The 19333-nt window shown below is 33.0% G+C and overlaps 1 protein-coding gene across 1 annotated transcript; it reads right to left on the bottom strand.

Annotated features, from left to right (window-relative positions):
- Positions 1 to 573: 573 nt before the first annotated feature.
- LOC110428110 (Tetratricopeptide repeat (TPR)-like superfamily protein) lies at positions 574 to 4242 on the bottom strand. Its single transcript, XM_021443821.2, has 2 exons — positions 1798 to 4242; positions 574 to 1648 (listed from the first exon to the last, which is right to left on the bottom strand). The coding sequence occupies exon 1, from the start codon at positions 4190 to 4192 to the stop codon at positions 2231 to 2233; it is 1962 nt and encodes a 653-aa protein (XP_021299496.1). The 5' UTR covers positions 4193 to 4242; the 3' UTR covers positions 574 to 1648; positions 1798 to 2230.
- Positions 4243 to 19333: the final 15091 nt, after the last annotated feature.

Here is a 19333-nt window from a genome sequence, read left to right as displayed (position 1 = left end):
TCAGTCTATTACATGGGCTATAACGGCATATCGATTTTGACCCCGTGGCACTATACACTCCTATGGCTAACACACTCAATCTCGTGCGATTGGTAGGCTCACAAGTGGTCCTACTGCCTCAATGCCTTGTGCGAGCTAGAGTAATGGTGTGTGGGCTAGCTTTTCCCCCTCTGCCCCCCATTCTTCAATGGTTGCCTCCAATTTCCTCCCTTTCCTACTCCTTAAAATTCTACCCAAAAAAAATGTAAAATCAAGTGACAATAAAACAATTAAAAAATACCTTTAAAACTGAAATATTAAGAAAAAAGAAAAACAAAGTGGCCATGTTAAGATTTTTGGTTTCATGAAGTTATAAATTGCCGAAAAATCTTTATATTTATGTATAGATATATGACACTCAACGCTCATACTTTGTCCACTCTCTATGACACTTTAAACTTGTAAAACAAATATGACAATTAAGTAAAAGTATTAAACAGAAGACTTCCTCAAAATTTTATGAAATGTCATTCATGTTTATGGATTAACATGTTTGAAACCTATATGCATCTAGCATGAATTGCACAAAATTTTGTGAAAATAACCAATTCCCAACAAGGTAAAAAATTAAAGTGCAGCGGATAACACTTACATACTTCAAAATAATTCATCTTTTTTCCTATTGGCTAGAATATAATAATTGAAATTAATAAATGCTATATTTGAGAATATAAATTTGATTTGTTAAATAAATAGAAAGGATGAAAGTAAACATCATGTAAAAACTAATTAAAATTCAATACAATATGTATTTAGGTGAATTCGAAATTCCCTATTTCATTTTAAAGGAAAGTTTGTTCTTATTCTTGCAGCAATGAAATGGCATTCCATGGAGGAATTGAAGGTGAAAAATAGCCGTCCAGAATGAACTATGATGATATGAAATCAAGTTTGTTGGAGTGGGTCAAACCATCAAACCATTACTAGTGCCAAGGAACCATAAATGCAACATCACGAAAACCAGGTTTAAGGCCATAAGAGAGAAAGTACAAGATGTAACATTTAGCATAAATGATAAAAAAGGAAACGATTCCTTCAGGACATCTTTCTCAAGACATTCTTTTAACTGTAACATTAATGCTGTGCCAACAACAAATTGCATTATATGGGAGCACGGATGTAACATATCAGCTACAAAGAGGAATTAAGAAATTAAAAATTAATTCAGGTTTACCAGGTAGCATTTTAAGAAACAGATACTGCATGACTCAGCATACATGCATAAATTACTTATTTTGGAACAAAATATTACCAAAAGGAGACAGGAGATAGAGAAATGATCAAGACATTAGAGTAAAGGCTTGATGGGTGTGATAGAGTTTACCAGTACACCACCAAACAATTCTTTCCCAATATCCATGTCACATCTATTAATGCCTCCTATAACCGGCCAAAGATATGGAAACACATCTCAGGAAAATTGTGTATCCCAGAAATTGTCTATTAACAAATGGGAATGTACGAAATGATATCAACATATTTGCTAACAATCTGTTCTTAAAGAAACAAAATAGCATGGTTACGCTTGCAAAACAATTAAACAAACTCCAAAACACCCCAACAACTTGATTAAGCATTATTCATATTATCATAGAAAATTGCTGGTCAACTGCAAAAACAAAAGAAATCCATTGTCAAGACAGCAAATAACTTGAAGAGAATGATATAAATGAATCAATAGAACTTCGAAATGTATATAAATAATGGTTTGTTGATAGCACTAGAAATTCTAAGTTCCAAAGCAATTAATTAACTTACTCAGAAAGGATACAAAAGCTCCAGCATTTTAGAGCTCCACATTTAGTCCGCAGTTCTCACCCTCCAATTTTAAGTTATTTCAGTTTATCAAATAAGCCAAATCCATCATAAGCCAAGGGAATGATACCACAATAAAACAACAATGAAAAAGATGATCTCTTACACTCTCAAGGACACTAGGATACCATCTGCTGACACAAACATGATTTCAATTTCAACAGTTTTCAAGTGTCTCTCCCCAACTTCCGTTAATGTAGTTATTTCCTTCAATCTAGATCTGATGGTGTTTGTTAATTCCGTCTAAATACAGTGAGAACCTTCTTTTCACAGCAGAGTTACTTCCTCCCACTTTTGATACACTTTGAATAATGGCTCATAAGAATGTTTCTCTCTATAAACTGAATTCTTCTGTAAATGTTAAAAGCATAGAAATTCAAATCAATTCCATTTCAGAAATATTCCCCAAATACAGGGGATATCCATCATCTTTTAATTGCAAAGCTAAATCATCCAACAGCATATATATAAGCACACTTTCAGGGTGACTTCTATCTTCGACAGTAAATCTACGTGTTTTTCCATTAACTTGAACAAGGCTTTGCCCAGGAGACTTGCTTACATTACTTCGTTTCATCAACAATCTTATCATTGCAACTTCATCCCACCTTCCAGTTGATGCATATATGTTTGCCATCTCCACATACGGAGCAGCCACTTGAGGCTCCATCTCAAATAGGAGATTTGCTACATACTTACCAATCTCTACATTTTGGTGAACCTTGCAAGCACTAAGCAATGCACTCCATATTCCAGCATCTGGTTTAATTGGTATATTTAAAACAAACTTCAAAGCTTCTATTAGCTTACCTTTACGTCCAAGAAGATCTGCCATACATGAATAATGATCTAATCCAGGATTGATACCATATACTGTGGTCATCATATTGAACAATTCCCATCCTTTATCAAGAAAGCCTGCATGAGTGCAAGCTTGAAGGACAGCAAGGAATGTTATGTGGTTTGGTTTGAAGCCCAAACCCCTCATCTGGTGGAAAAGGTCCAAAGCTTCTCCAAATTCTCCATTCACAGTGCAACCTAAGATCATGGTTGTCCAAGAAACAATAGTCCTCTCAGGCATGGCATGAAAGGCATCTTGAGCCTCACATATACTACCACATTTTGAATACATATCTATAAGTGCATTACAGATCATTACATCATCTTTAAACCCTCTAGATTTGGCATAACTGTCAATCCATTTTCCAAGCTCAAGGGATCCTGTCTGGCCACAACCTGAAATCAAAGAAAGTACAGTAACCAAATCAGGTGTCTCACCAGCTTTTTCCATAGAATGAAACAAGGTCATTGCCTCATCCATATCCCCTTTCTCAGCATACCCACTAATCATAACAGTCCATGAAACACATGTCCTATCAGACATGCAATCAAATAAAAATCTTGCAGAATTAATATCTCCACACTTGGAATACATGGATATAAGAGTATTAATTACAGATAAGTTCAAATCACAACCCAATTGGATTCCATGAGAATGAATTAGCTTTCCTTGAAATAGTGCTTCAGGTTGCACACACGATGAAATCAGGCTGACAACGGAGCTCGCATCAGGCCTAATTCCATCAACCAGCATCTGTTGGTATAAATCAAAGGCAGCAAGAAAATTTTCAAAGATTGCATATCCAGCAATCATGGAATTCCAAGAAATGACAGTCCTCACAGCAATATCAATCTCATCAAAAACCTTCTCCGCTGATGCCAAGTCACCACATTTGGCATATACCGCAATCCAAGTGTTAGCTACTGTAACATTAGGTGCTACCCCAATTCGAATCCCAAAGGAATGAAGTGCCTTCAGTAATTCCAAACTCCTTGCAACCGAAAGTCCCTGACTAAGCCCCACAACAGTGACTGAATCAGGATGAATCCTAGCAAACCTCATCTCACCAAAGAGACTAAACACTTTATCAAGAAAACCCAACCGAGCAAAACCGATAAGCATTGCATTCCAAGCAGCCACATCTCTTTGAGGCATTCTTTCAAATATTTTGTACGCATAATCCACGTGATCACATTTAACGTACACATCCACCATTGCGGTTTGCACGAATATGTCGTTTCCAAATGGCGATTTTACGATTTGGGTGTGGATGCTCTGGGAACATTTTAGATTGGAAAGCTTGGCACAGGCTTTTGCAATGAATGGAAAGGTTAAGTTGTTTGGTTCCAACCCATTTTGCTTCATTCGGCGAAAGAAAAGAAGGGCTTTTTCGGTACTGTTTTGGTTTACAGCCTCCTTTATTCGTGAGTTCCATAGTTTAATGGTTAAAAATTTTGAAAAACCGTTGAGACTTTGAGCAACACTATGTGCCGCCATAACAGTTTCCCACTGTTTTCCTGGAAATGAAACAAAATCGTTGCATGCTATGCTATGGTATCCATCTGATATAGAGTCAATAAAATTTTGATTGAATTACACTTAGACCCCATCTAGTTTCAAGTTTTTCTATTGAACATTCTTTATTACTTTTTGTGGGTTTACCTTTTCAAATAAATATTTCACTTCCTTCTTATCGAAAAAGCTTACCTTATAAATCATCCTCCGTGCATATAATGATCATGTTATTATGGAGGCTACTAGAGTCCTTCACAAGAAATTACAAAACAACTATAATGCCTTAAGAATGAACAGCCAAAAAGAAAAAAGAGTTTTTATTTTTTCTGACTTATAGAAGAATCCACGTCCACTCTTTATTGCGTGTAAAAATCAGTATATCTGTTCACTATTTATATACGTATTAGGGATTTAGAGATAGGATGTTACTTTAAATTTAAACACATTAAATTTTAATGTAATTAATTCCTATTTAAATTTAAACAAGTTAAATTTAAATATAATGGATAGATAATTCTTTTTTAAATTTAAACAAATTAAATTTAAATTTATATCTTATCTTAAATTTTTTTAATTATTCAATTAAGAAATATCAGAATAATGTTTAGTATTAATTAATTGAATATTTGTCAATTATTCACAAAATTAACAAAGTTGCATGTCATGTGGGCACACCACATTTAAATGTAATATCTCTCACTCTTACACCTTGGCATCAACTTCTAACATTCTCAATTTAACTCATTCTCCGTTCATTGTCATTCAGGGAAAATAGAACGTGCGACCAACAAAAAAAAAAAGATACCAATGAGCAGTGAGATATTAAGTTACCATCTTACTAACATAACATCACTTGAGTTCTCATCATACCCCAAATCATTGTAATCACATAAGATTTTGCATCTTTAATCCCTCCTACATGTAAGAGCTTTGTAGAATCTTTTTATGTGTATAAACTCATGGTTATATCTAACAACTAATGTTTTTATAACCGCTCGAGCATTGAGTTATAGACCATATATGTGAGATGTATAATGACTCTTCCTTGGATACTCATGTCAATCCATTAAGATCTGACTGCTTTCCTAGTCATGTTTCATTAGATCACATCATTCTTTACCTTTGGAAATCATGTTAAAGTAGCAACACCAAAATTTTAAGTTCATATCATAGATCCAAGTCCCAAAGGATATAAAATTTGGACTACATAAGTTTTTAAGGCTTACACAGTGATGAAGCAGGGATCTATTCAATCACTCCCTTCCATTGGTCGACTAATATCACATGCAGTATGAAACGTACATTATGGTAGATTTTCCATTCAAGATTTGCAGGTTAAAACCACCATACAGATCTTAGTCCAATCCTTGCAAAAAAGATTGACTTGAATTCCATAAGATTCAAATTCGGTTATTACTAGCTCCATGGAGTGTGGATAATATTTATGTTCTGACCCTTACAAGTCTCATCTTGACTCTAAGTCAAAATGGCATTGCTAAGATCCTTGTTTACAACTCATGTGACAAAGAGATCACAAAATGCTTGGTTCCTTATGATCGTTTAAGTTTCATCCCACACACTACCATAATGTTAGGGTGATTACCCCATGTGAGAGGAATAATCTATAAAGCTAGGTGACAATAATTACCTTAGATATGTGCCCTAATTAATTAATAACATTTGCTCAAATAAGTCAACACAAACTTAATTTATTAATTATTCAAAAATAATAGTACATGAATATCAAATGCATAATAACCCTAAACCTTTAATATGCTTTGGAAATATTTCTAACAATAGGTTTAGTGAATGGGTCTCCTAACATATTAGTTGTGGAAATGTACTTCAACACAACAAGACCTTGTACAATAATGTCACAAATGTAGTGATAGAGAGTATCAATGTGTTTGGTTTTTCCATGATACTTAAGATCTTTGTATAAACTATGGAAATTGTGTTGTCACAATAAAATACAACAGCTTCACTAAAATGCCTAGTAATGTTCAAGCTTTGCAAGAATCTCCTTAATCAAACCATCTCTTGTACTGCAGCACAGCATGCTACATATTCTGCTTCCATGGTATATAAAGTAGTACAAAGCTGCATCCTGTTACTCCAAGAGATAGCTCCACCTCCAAGTATAAAAGCATATCTTGAAGTAAACTTTTGATCATCTTTGTCACCGGCGTGATCACCATCATTATATCTAACCAATTTTAGATTTCCACTTTGATAACACAAACCCAAATTTTTGGTTCCTCTTAGATACCCTAGTATCCTTTTGATTGCAGCCCAATGGGCAAACCTAGGATAACTTTAGTACCTATTGACCATACCAACGCAAGGCATATGTCCGGTCGAGTGCACATCATAGCATAAATAAGACTTTCAACAGCAATTGCGTATGGTACATTTGCCATTCATTTCTTTTCTTCTTCAGTTTTAGGACATTGTTCCAAGCTGAGATATAAGCCTTTTTCCATTAGAGTGTTTATAGGCTTGGAGTTCTACATATGAAATTATTCTGAGACTATTTAAATGTAATTTTCTCGAGACAAACTCAAGAACTTCTTAGAATGATTTCTTGAGATCCTAATCCTGAGGATGTATTCAATTTGCCCCATGTCTTTTATCTCGAAAATGGAAGATAACCACTTCTGAATGGTGACAATTAACTCCATGTCATTCCTAGCTAATAAAATATCATCCACATATAATGAAAGAATAAGGAACTTATTCCTTAATCTCTTTAAATGCACATAATGGTCCTCTTCAATTTTCACAAAGCCTATGAAAATGATGGCTTGATGAAAACAAAGATACCATTGTTGGGATGATTGTTTCAGGCCATAGATAGAACATTTCAAGTGACACACCTTATGTTCCTTTCCTTTTGGCTTGAAAACCAATTGGTTGATTCATGTAAATCTCCTCATTGATTTCCCCATTGAGAAATGTAGTTTTCACATCTAGATTTGGAACAGTTCTAAATCTAGATGTGCCACTATAGCCAAGATAAGGTAAATTGAAGCAAATCTCACCACAAGAGAAAACATCTCTTCATAATCCACATCTTTTTTTTAGGTATAGCCTTTTGCCATTAGACGAGCCTTTTATTTTTCAATTGATCCATCTGCTTTGTGCTTTACCTTCAAAACCCATTTGTTTTTGATGGCCTTGTGCCTAGGTGAAATGTCAACTAACTCCCATACTTGGTTTTCAATCATGGATTTCATTTCATCTTCCCTAACAGTAGGCCACTTGTCTAATGATGATGAGTTTAAAGCTTCTTCATAGGAAGATGGTTCATCAACATCCACAGGAATACTTGAGAAATACTAACATTTTATCTCAAATCATTTATGTGGCATTTGACCACGTTCACTTCTTTGTAACTAAGAATCTTGGTGGGGCTCAAGTTGTGTACTCCCACTGACCTTAACAGTCTCTTGGATAAGATGTGTTTCCACATTCATTTCCTGATGTTGGAATACACTTTCTTGAGGCTCTTCATCTTATAAAGCTCAAGGCTTTCTTTAACCTCACATAGGCTTAGGAAGTCATTTTCTAGAAAATCAACATCACAAGATTCCATCTCAGTTTGCCCTCCATCAAAATGTTCCACATACATCATGTAGCCCTTAGAATGTTATGATATGTTAACAATTAACAACACTTAGAACACTGTAACAAAACAGTGTTGTAGAGAGAAGGAATCGTACCTTGTTAGACATGGTTAGGTCAACGATAGCATAAGCCAACCTTCTAATAAGTATTTGGGGGGATACCCTTTTAACCGCAACATACATCTTCAATCGTGTACCTTAAAAATTTGTTCCCACAACTCCGTATGAGTTGTGGAATGAAAATAAGCCCAATTTGGAAGGCTTACATCCTTGGGGATAAGTAGCGTACGCATGTCACTCATTTTATAAGTATGGGAAACTTGGCCCTAAAGCTAATACGTGTGTATTTATTCTTCACATAATTCTTTAAACTGATCAGATAGATATTCACGACCTTTATTAGTGCTAAAAACCATTCTTTCTCATTCTCAACCTTTGCCATAAAGCATTTGAAACAATTCAAAGCTTCAAAATGCTGAGACAACAGAAATATAGATCCATATCATGAGTAATTATCCATGAATTTAATGAAATAGGACGCACCACTACATGCCTTTACATTCATAGGCCCACGAATGTCCGAATAGACAAGTTATAAAAAATGGGTGGCCCTTTTAGCGTTCCTGAAAAGGCTTTCTACTAGACTTACCAGTAAGACATGACTCACATGTAGGAAGTTTAACTTTGGTGAGTGAGCTCAATAGCTTTTCTCTAACCAGTCAAGGCATTCTATTTTACCCAAGATGTCCTAATCTAGCATGCCATTTCATAGAATCATTTATAACATCAAAAGAAGAATTTGAAACACAAGCAACATCATTACTAGAATCCAAGTCTAACATAATCAAACCATCTTTAAAATAACCCTGATCAAAAAACATGTTTTTAAGAAAAATAGACAAACTATAATTCTCAAAAGTAAAATTAAATCCTAAACCCATCAATGCTAAAATTGAAAGTATATTACATCGTACGGATGAAGTATGAAGTACATCATGTAAGAGCCATTTTTGCCTATTGTGTTTTGTGATTTGGCAAGTTCTTACTTCTAGGACCTTTTCCTGTTCTCCATTCCCCATCATGACAAAGTGTTTACCAGATGGTAAACAATGTAATCTACATATCTTGCATGGTTGCAGGTTATATGCTTGGTTGCTCCCTGTATCTATCATCCAACCAAGAAGAGAATAAGCTATAAGCATCTGAGAATAAACAAAAGTTCTAAAGTGGTTTAGAGGACGAACCTTCTTAGACTTAGTGCACTTTTGAGCAAAATGTCCCTTCTTACCACAATTAAAGCATTTCAACTTGGACTTATCCTTTTTCTCACCACGCTTACCTCTTTGGCATTTGGTGACTCCATCAATTTTGGGCCTTAAATTTCTAGTCTTTCTCTTTTTTTGTTGTCTCTTTCACTAAGGAACATACCCTTTACGATTTCCAACTTGAGCTATCAGGGCAATGCTGCAAATAGCTTCTTTACGCTCTACTTCAAGCTCTAGATGGCGAGAAAATGTTATCAAAAGTCTTTATCCCTTCATTGTGTGTTAATACAAGTTTAAGATGACCCTATGAGGACTCAAGGAATGACCTGATGACTACTAAGACCTATTACTCATCAATGAGATCATAACAAACTTCTTTCGTCTCTTTTATCATGGCTAACATAGCCTTTAGGTTCAGCCATAGTGTGCTTGGAGTGCATCACATATTGATTGAACCTAAGTGTTAAGGCATAAGGCCTCACAGTTATGGTTCCACCATTCTTGAATTTCAATTGTTCCCACAACTGTTTGGCAGTTGGAAAGTTCTCAAACTCCCCACTGAGATCATTGTGCATACAGCTTAACATGGTAAAGCACACACAACAGTCTCTCTTATACCAAATGTCATAGGCCTATTGGACACGGTGATGCTAGACAGTGTTTTCAACTTCAGGTGGGTTCATCTCTTTGGTCAGAGGATTGAGCAAGTCTTGCTCATTAAGAAAATATTGAACCTTCTTATGCCAGATATCATAGTTTTTGCCATCAAGTTTGACACCTTTAGTCAAATCAGCAATAATTTGTTTTGAAGTCATATCACTACATCATTGCATGAGATTTAATTAGGCACATATCTAATTTTCTAATCAATTTAGATAAGACATATTTAATTTTTTTTACTTATATTAATAGTTTGAAAATTTCACATACATGCTAGTAATTATCATCAATAGTATAAGAATCAATTAAAACGTCTAATCCAATTTAACTTTGAACTATAGGAACAACTCCCACTACCTTTAAGCATGGTAGCAACTCACACTTACAACATAATATAATGAGTTCTACTAAAGAACCTATATTCATATTTATAGGTGCCCATATCCAAAATAATATTATTCGTAAAGTAAGAGCAAAATTACATACCTTTTCATGACCTCAATCATTAATACAAACATAAAATAAATTACATCATAAACTACCTACTACATCAATCTACAAAAAGAGGGATGTTGTACTTTGCTTATACATATTTATTATTTTGGATGATCAAAAACTTCCATATACATATTATACACACAAAGTAGATTATATTTTCATATGCTTCCAAGAAAGACTATAACAGTCTCATCGAAAAAGCATCCTACGTCTGCGATAATTTTCAAGAAAAGCTGAAAGAGTCACAAACAGTCTCTCTTAAAACCTAGTCACCATTTACAAAACTAATGAGACATATAATCACCATACTATCTTTTTGCATACAATTTTACTTAACAAATAAAAAAAATAATTATATCATGCATTTTGTAAATTTTACCTAACAAATAAGTAATACCATTAAATATACTTATATGGCACATAGCATTTTACAACATATGTAAAATAATTAAGTTAACAAACAATTGCTAAATTCACTCAAACCATATATATGTTTTAGAAGAAAAATAATTTCTAATATACAACAATAAGCAAAAAAAATGTGTGGTTAATTCACATATTAATTAACTGTATTTATAATGCATCTAAATTTAATAAAATATTAACAAGCTAAAAACATAAATAATATTCTAAATTTTTTGTCAAATTGTAATTACAAAAAATTTTAGGGCATTCTATAAAAATAAAAATTTATGGGGTTAAAATGTAGTTTTGAAAAATATATCCATTGGCACCATGTGGCTCCCACATTAGGCCTTTTATAGTTGTGTCTAGACTATTTTGGTCTGTATTATCTGCCGTACTTTCATTTTAAAGATGCTTCTTTGGTATAGTGGTTAAAAGATAATTTTTAAATCTCAATGACTTTGTTAGTGCAGGTTCGAATCCTGCTAGTTGCATTTTCTTCCCCCATTCCTTTTTGTGTTTTCTTGCCATCCATAAGGCACCACATTGCGGACCAATGCACATGTTTGCACTGGCTTGAAGCCCATTCCTTCCCCATATCAATTTCAATAAAATAAATTTGTAATATTATTTTTTATGATATATATAAAAATTCATATAATATATCGTTAGAAAGCAAACAAAAAAAACTAGAATAAATTTTATTGTAGATTTATACATAATAAATCATATACTGGTATTTAAAAAAAATTATGACCAAAGCATGCTTTTATAATACACATAAATTAAAAAGATAAAAGCAATTCAAAACCTGCTCTAATACCACTATTGGGAGGTGGGTCTATCTTTTCAAACAAATATTCCCCTTTCTGATCGAAAAAGCTTGCCTTACAAATCCTTCTTCGTGCACACAATGATCTCTTCGCTCTTGTTGTTATGGAGAGGCTATTAAAGTCCTCCACAAGGAATTACAAGGTCCAAAACCCTATGCCTTGTGATAGTGCCTCATGAATGAAGAGAAAAAAAAAAAGAAAAGAGTTTTTTGTTTTTTTCGGCTTACTGAACAACTCACATTCACTCTTTGTTGTGTGTAAAAACTAGTACGATTGTTCACTATGTATAGATGTAGTAGGGATATAAAGATAAGATATTACTTTGAAATTAAACAAATTAAATTTAAATGTAATTAATCTTTATTTAAATTTAAATTTGTATCCTACCTAAAACCTTTTTTTATTATTCAATTAAGAAATATCATAATAATATCTAATATTAATTAATTGAATAGTTGTTAATGAGTCACAAATAATTAACAAAATTGCATGCCATGTGGATGCACCACATTTAAATGCAACATCTCCCACTCATACACATTGGCATCAATTTATACCATTCTCAATTTAACTCATTCTCAATATTTATATGTAATTGGTAATGTATACTATTAAGATAAAATTCATGGAATGAACATGTGCTGCGAAACGAATTATAAGGTGTTTTGATTATGAGACCCTTATTACATTAAAACTTTATCCCTAAAATGTTCTTGGTCAATATTTAATCAAGATTGCAGAGATTGACACGTAATTATATTTTCACTTATGAAGTGAGCGATTGATTGTATAGGTTGATGAATGAGGATACTAAAATAAACATGTGGATGCTTGTTATACGAACAAGTTTAATGAACTTGAAACACCATGAGAATTCCATTTGGCATCTCACTCAAATGTTTATAAAAACAAAATCTTTGTCGTTACAGTTGTATAAATGATCCTTAAACTTGAGATCATTAGGTTGTCATATGCGTGGAGTGTTATTATTTTTAATACTATTTGTTAGATGGAGAAGCTTGTAACACAACAACCAATAGGGGTGAATTGGTTTCCAATAAAAAATCTCACCTTTACTTGAAAAACAATTAAAGATCAAAACTTTAAGTATTAGACTAGAGGAATAGTAAATATAAATGCCAAGAAAGGTAAATGCAACAAGTAAAGTTCTAAGAGAAGACATAAAGAACTTAGTCACAATTTCTATAGAGATTTAACTTTACAATGCTTACTTCCCTCTCCTTTGATAACGCAAGGTTTTTGAATCCACTAAAAACAATGGGTTTCTCAACTAGGTTCAAACATAACCTTTACAGCCAAGTGCATTTTTAGGATCAAGCGTAACCTATCTGTTATTATGGAAGTCTCAAAGAGTAATATACCAAGAAAAGGATGAATTGGCATTTAAAATTTTCTTTGAAAATCTAAGTATAAAAATTAAAACTTTTTCACTCACAAATATTTTCTAATATCAAGACAAGTTTTCAACAATAAATTACGAAGCATAAAAATAATATGCTAAAATAAAATATTTTCCTAACTTAAATACTAACTATGAATAATGAAGTGAAATTTTTTTAAGTGTTAAGCAATAAATCAATATAAAACAATTTTCCTAAAGCAAATGCATGCAAAGAATAATAGTGCGAAAAACTAAAAAGAGACACAAAAATTTTATAGTGGTTCGGCTTTTCCAAAGCCCACATCCACTCCTTTGGCAACAAAGGAATTTTCAACCCACTAAAAGAATTCTTGCTTTTTAAATGGATCAAGCGATAAACCTTACATCGACTTTTTCATGAGATCAAGTGATAATCCTTGTACAATCCATCAAGGGATTCTTGCTTTTTAACGAGTCAAGTAATAACCAACCAAAATGGTTTTTACGAGCCCAACCACAAACCTTTACAAATAACTTTTCAAGGATAAGCTAGACTTTTTACAATGGAATACATATTTCAACAAGAAAATGCCTCTACTTTGCACAATTCAATTCTTCTCACTTTAGCTTTGAGCCTATTGCTCTATTTTCCAAAGATCGATCATTCCTCCATTTTGTAGTCAAATCTTCTTGTCATGCTTCAAGTCTAGTACATTCTGCTTTGCAAGAATTGATCACTCCCTCCTTTAAAAGTTGATACTTTATGACCTTTGAGCACCACTTTGAAATTTAAAAATCAAGTTTTTCCAGCTTAAAGTTTCATTTTTAGCTTCTTCAACAAGTATTCCTTTCTCTTTTGGCTTCTTCAACAAGTTTTCAATCTGTCTTCATTTTGCCTTAAGGAATCAATCGTTCGAGACTTGAGAAGTCTATTCTTATTGTTCAACACTTCTTCCTTTTGCTTCTGCCTTCATAAGTATTAACCTTTGCTTCTTGACAAATCAATTTTTTCAGTCCAGTAGCTTTTTGTTTCCAAAGAATCGGTGGTTCCCACTTTGACAAGTTGATTCCTTCTTGTTACAAAAAAGAAATATAGATTTATGTTTTTCAAGGAATCATTACCTCACTTGCAAAAGTCGATTATTTCCTACTAAAACTTGGTTTTAAAGTATTCAAATGATTTGGTCTTTTACAAATAGCTTTAAAACATTTACGAGAATGCTTCTTTGTTTTGAAGCATTTCTTTTTGGTTCCAAAACATATTGAATTTTGTCATTTCGAAACATAAAGTCAATTTCAAAGTTAATAATCTCCCCCTTTTTGATATGACAAAATCAATAGTTAAATTTGCTAAAAGCTCCCCCTAAATTTGTGCTTGCCTTTCAAAATACTTTCAGAAACTTTCAAAAGCACAGTCCATCATCATTTATGAGAAAGCACAGCAAATTTACTAATACTTCTCTTTATCTTTTTATATAAAAAAGAATGTTAGAACAGAGCACGCAATTTCAAAGCTTATGAAAGCATAAGATCATTAATAGCATCATGAGATAGACAAAAGTATACTATAAAGTAAGATATCAACCTGCAAAATAGGTAATTCTTCATTAACTATTAATTCTAGTACAAAAGATCATGGCATTCATTCAAAGGATCAGTGCATAGTAGGCATACAAAAGATCATAACATACATACAAAATATCATGGACACTGAGGCATATGATGAATGAATGCACATGCTATGCTCAGAAGATGTTCGAGGCACTATAGCTAATCTAAGTCAGAATTTTCAACAAATTCAATGGTTGTTATTTAGGAAAATTTGTCATGCATGGTTGCTTGATTTTCAGCCAGTCCCCTTTGGTTACTTTCAACTTCACCATTGCTTTCCTGAGTTCTTTGATTATTGCATTTAGTTTATCAATAGAGTGATAGCAATGATCAAACAAGTTTTGGCAATTAGGAGTATATGTGGATGTCACCTTTTCAAGTTTGCTCTCAATCTTAAAGATTCATTCTTCAATTAATTTTCCTTGTCTATCCACTTTATCATTCAAGAATTTGAACACATATTTTCCCATATACATTGGCCTTGCTATTATAAGTGACTCTTTGAAGGTTGACGATGATGGGGTGTTTCTTGAAAGAGGAATTGTTGGTGATAAGGTTGGAGCAGTAGTTGTTAATGGAATTTTGTTTTTCTTTTGTTTTATTAAGCTTCTTTGTTCCCCTGTTATCTTTTCGCACTTATTTGTGTTACTGTTGAACACATATCCATTCCATTGAGTGAATTTTTGTCAAGAAATTTGATCTTGTTCTACATAATTCCCTTGTCAATTGAAGTGTTCACTTTTCATTTCTCAAACATGTTGGAGATAGCCATTCCATACACCAGTTTGTTCTTTTGTCCTTCGATTAGATGATACATGTCTCTAAAGATGAATTATGCTACATCAATTGGCATATTTCTTTTGATATGGTGCATGAACCATATTTCTTATAGAGTAACCACAGCATACTTTGACTTAAATGGTATTATGTTGTGAGAAACAATCAAGTGTAGGATTCTATCTTCCAGACTCAGTCTGGATGCACTATTTGGAAACTTGGTTGTAAAAATGGGGCCTGTGAGGAATGCTACATTTAGATCTTGTTTTGAAATGAGATTTTCTAGAGTTATTCATTTGATTACATCTCTTATAGTTGGTTTCAATTTCAACATTTTCTGTAATAGAGCAAGTGTGATGATGAATCTTTTTTCAGCAACAGTAGTGATGAAGGAGTCACTGTGATCAACCACCTCATCATCATCTTCTCTTTAAAACAGTGGAGTTCCATTTGAGTATAACACCCTGACCAAATCCTTATAGACATTTCTCTTTAGACTTAAGTAACCGAACTAACCCATTTCTTTGAGGTTTGAGCACACGAAAAATCTAGCTTGGTTTCAAACCATTGAAAGTCAATTACTCTTCCATGAGCAACTTTTCTGGAAGTAAACAAATTTTTGAACCTTTTTTCATCATTGTGAGAGAAATTTATGTCAAAGCGTTCTAATGTTCTTGGCTATCTTTGACTTTTGGGTTATGCAGTTGCTTTACCTTTGTCCTCTCTTAATCTTTTAAAAGCCATTGATGGAAGTTTGAGAATAGATGTTTTGATCCAAGGATTAGTTGAGATTTAGGAGTAGAGAATTTTGGAAACAAGGATTTAACGTTTCAATTAAACAAACTTTTTCACTCTAAAAAAATTGGGTTTTAGGAAAGAGTAGAAGTAGTGAATTTATTAAGTTGAATATGATGAGATAAATTAAAAAGATTCAAGCTTTTCTAGTTTTGGAGACTCTTTGACGTGAAATCTAGGAATTTGGAAGAAAAGTTTAAGAGATTGTGTTATTTGAAGAATTTTTTATGAAGAGAATTGTGTTTTTAGTTAGAGAATTCCAACCATTTTGAACCTTTTGAGACATTAAAAATCAACTTTCAGCACCTTTTTTTTTAAGTTGATTCATGGGCCTTAAATTTTGAAGTTTCTACGACTTCTTTTGATAATCGAATTAGTTTCCAAGTAAAACCTCATCATCACTCAAAGCAAGAATTAATTCGTTAGGACAAAAAGAAATGGTTTGTTGCATCCTAAATGAAATATATGCATAAGATGACATGCCCATATGATGATTTACCACATAGTTTTATTAGTGCTGTAAACAAATACCTCTGTCAAAAGTTTATCCATGTTATAGCATACACTCAAGGCAATGCATGCATTTTAAGCATTGGGACTTACTTTCTTTGTTGCTTATGATCTTTGAGAACTCACTCATGCAAGCTTTTAAAATTTTTAGGTTATCCTTCTAGCATTTTCCATGATTTTGTCTTTCATTTTTCAAAGTGCTTGTAAAATCAAATTTGTATATTTTGTTGGTATCCAAATTTTCTTAAATCCACATGGTTAATGCTAAAACTTCTAATTTTTGTTGCAATCCATTTCAACCTCACAATTTTACCATTTGGGGGTTTTGTTCCTATTGGAATCTAAATACTCTTGGTTACTTTTCTTCCATTTACAGCCATCTTTAACGGACAAACATTAGTAGAATGACCAACTTTATGACAACAAATGCATGTATTACTTGTATGATACTTCTCAACTTCTTTAACAGAGTAGTTCTTAAGATTTGTTTCCTTTTGTGCTTCATCATATCCTAATCCTTCCTTGTTAAAAAAAGCTTTTTGGCTTTCTAGCATTTCATTTAATTTTATGAACTTATGTGCCATTTAGACTAAATTGCATGCAAATGCTCAATTTTTTTCCTTAAATCACATGCTTCACTTTTTAACTCTTTTATTTTTTCTTCAAGCTTGTTTTTCACTTTGACAAGAGTATTGTTTTCAGCTTTGAGTTTAAAGATAATTTTCTTATATTTTAATGCCATATGTTCAAACTCAGAAACTAGTTCATCATATGCATCTTGAAGTTCATCAAATGAATAAAAGCAATCTTCTAAAGCATATGAGTAAGAGGTAACAATTGACGAATATGCCTTGCGGTCATCTATTCCCATAAAACATAAGTTGGCTTCTTCTTCTTTTTCCTTTTCATCTTATGATTCATCTTCATCACTCTAAGCAACTACCTTGGCTTTCTTCTTTCGATCTTTGGGGTAGCTTCGCTGGATTTAGGACAATCATATTCAATGTGATCATATTTTCCAAATTGATAGCAAACAATATGATCTCTCCATAATCATCCTTTGGTATATCTCTCTTCCATTTCTTTCAAGTTGATTTCTTCTCCAAATTTTTTTGTTTTTACCTCTTTGTTTTTCTCTCAAAAATCTATTGAATCTCCTTGTTAATAAAACCACTTCCTCATTTTCTTTTACTTCCTCATTATGCTTAGTGTTTTTCTTATTTTTGTCTTTGGTAGCTTTGAGGTTACATCTTTTCTTTTGACTTCTCTTTTAAGTGCTTCATCAACTTCATTCTCGTGTTTGAGTTACATTTCATAAGTAAGTAGTAACCCTAGCAAGCCATCTAGTTCAAGCCTGTTCAAGTCTTTAACCTCGTCTATTGCTATGACTTTGGGTCTCCATGACTTAGGAAAACAATATCAAAATTTTTTCACTAGTTGAGGATTTTTAAGGCTTTTAGTCCCCTTATTATTTTGTTGAATCTCTCAAATACTTCTTTTATTGATTCTTCCTCCTTCATCTTAATAATTCATAATCCACGGTCAATAAACTAATTTTTGACTCTTTCACTTGCCTACTCCCCTCATAACAATTTTCTAAAGTATCTTAAATTTATTTGGTTGAGGTGCACAACGTTACTCTATTGAATTCACTCTCACTAATTGCATAAAGTAAGGCAATTACAACTTTGTGATTAAGCAAAACTACTTTTCTATCCTTATTGTCCCATTCAGCCTTAGTCTTAAAATGCTTAACATTATCTACAAGTTTAGTGCGAACATGAGGTCCCTCCAAAATGATGTTCCAAAGATCCAAATCCACAGACTGAATGAGATTTTCATATCTCATCCTCCAAAATGGATAGTTTTCACTAGTGAAGAGCGAAAGTCTGATCATAGATTGGCCTTCACCCACAAAGTTTGTTGAAGCCATTTTTGTTGATTCAAGCTTCTTCCATAGGATATCTCTAAGGTGGTTTGACCTACAAAACTTGAGAATCGACTCTGATACGAATTGTTAGATGAAGAACCTTGTAACATAACAACCAAGAGAAGGGTGAAATGGTTTCCAATAAAAAATTTCACCTTTTTTTGAAAATAGTTAAAGATCAAAATTTTAAGTACTATGCTAGAAGAATAGTAAATACAAATGCCAGGAAAATTAAATGAAACAAGTAAATTTGTAAGAGAAGAGAGAAAAAACTCAGCCATGATTTTTATAAAGGTTTGACCTCACAATGCCTTCGTCCTCTCTCTTGATAACACAAAGAGTTTGGTGTTGCCTTTATCAACTAGGTTCAGGCATAACCTTTACAACCAAGTGCTTTTTAAGGATCAAGCATAATCTATCAACAAGTCGTTGCCTTTTCAAGATTAAAGCATAACCCATGTACCTTTTCCAATGTAAGTATAAAAAAGCTTACTTTTTCAAGGCTCTTTGGCCTCAACTTCTAGCTTCCTGAATTTCTCTAAGGACTTCTCCTCAATGTGTGTAGCTAACTTCCCCTTAAGCTAACTATTTATAATGTAACTTAATCGAATTTTAACTAAACTAAACTATTTTAGCTTAAAAACTCTAAATTTGGGCTTAGAATAAATGTAGAATGCAATAGGGACTTAGTCAACTTGTAGCCTATTCTTTTCCACCTTATTTCTTCAAGTTTTCTAGCTCAACGCTGTGACACACCCCATCTAAGCCGTAACGTTCCCTTGGCCTCATGTCTTCTTCTTATTAACTATTACACTCCATCAACTTCCAACAC

This window comes from Theobroma umbraticum, unplaced genomic scaffold (assembly GCF_002168275.2).
Source record: "Theobroma umbraticum cultivar Fairchild unplaced genomic scaffold, ASM216827v3 scaffold_25.0, whole genome shotgun sequence".
In the NCBI taxonomy this organism is placed as follows: Eukaryota; Viridiplantae; Streptophyta; class Magnoliopsida; order Malvales; family Malvaceae; genus Theobroma; species Theobroma umbraticum.
The sequence above is the reverse complement of the archived record's forward strand: the minus strand, read 5'-3'. Positions and strand labels throughout refer to the sequence as shown.

Excerpts from the sequence above, each read along its gene's own strand:
- LOC110428110 (XM_021443821.2), bottom strand. The coding sequence starts at position 4,192 with ATGGCGGCACATAGTGTTGCTCAAAGTCTCAACGGTTTTTCAAAATTT.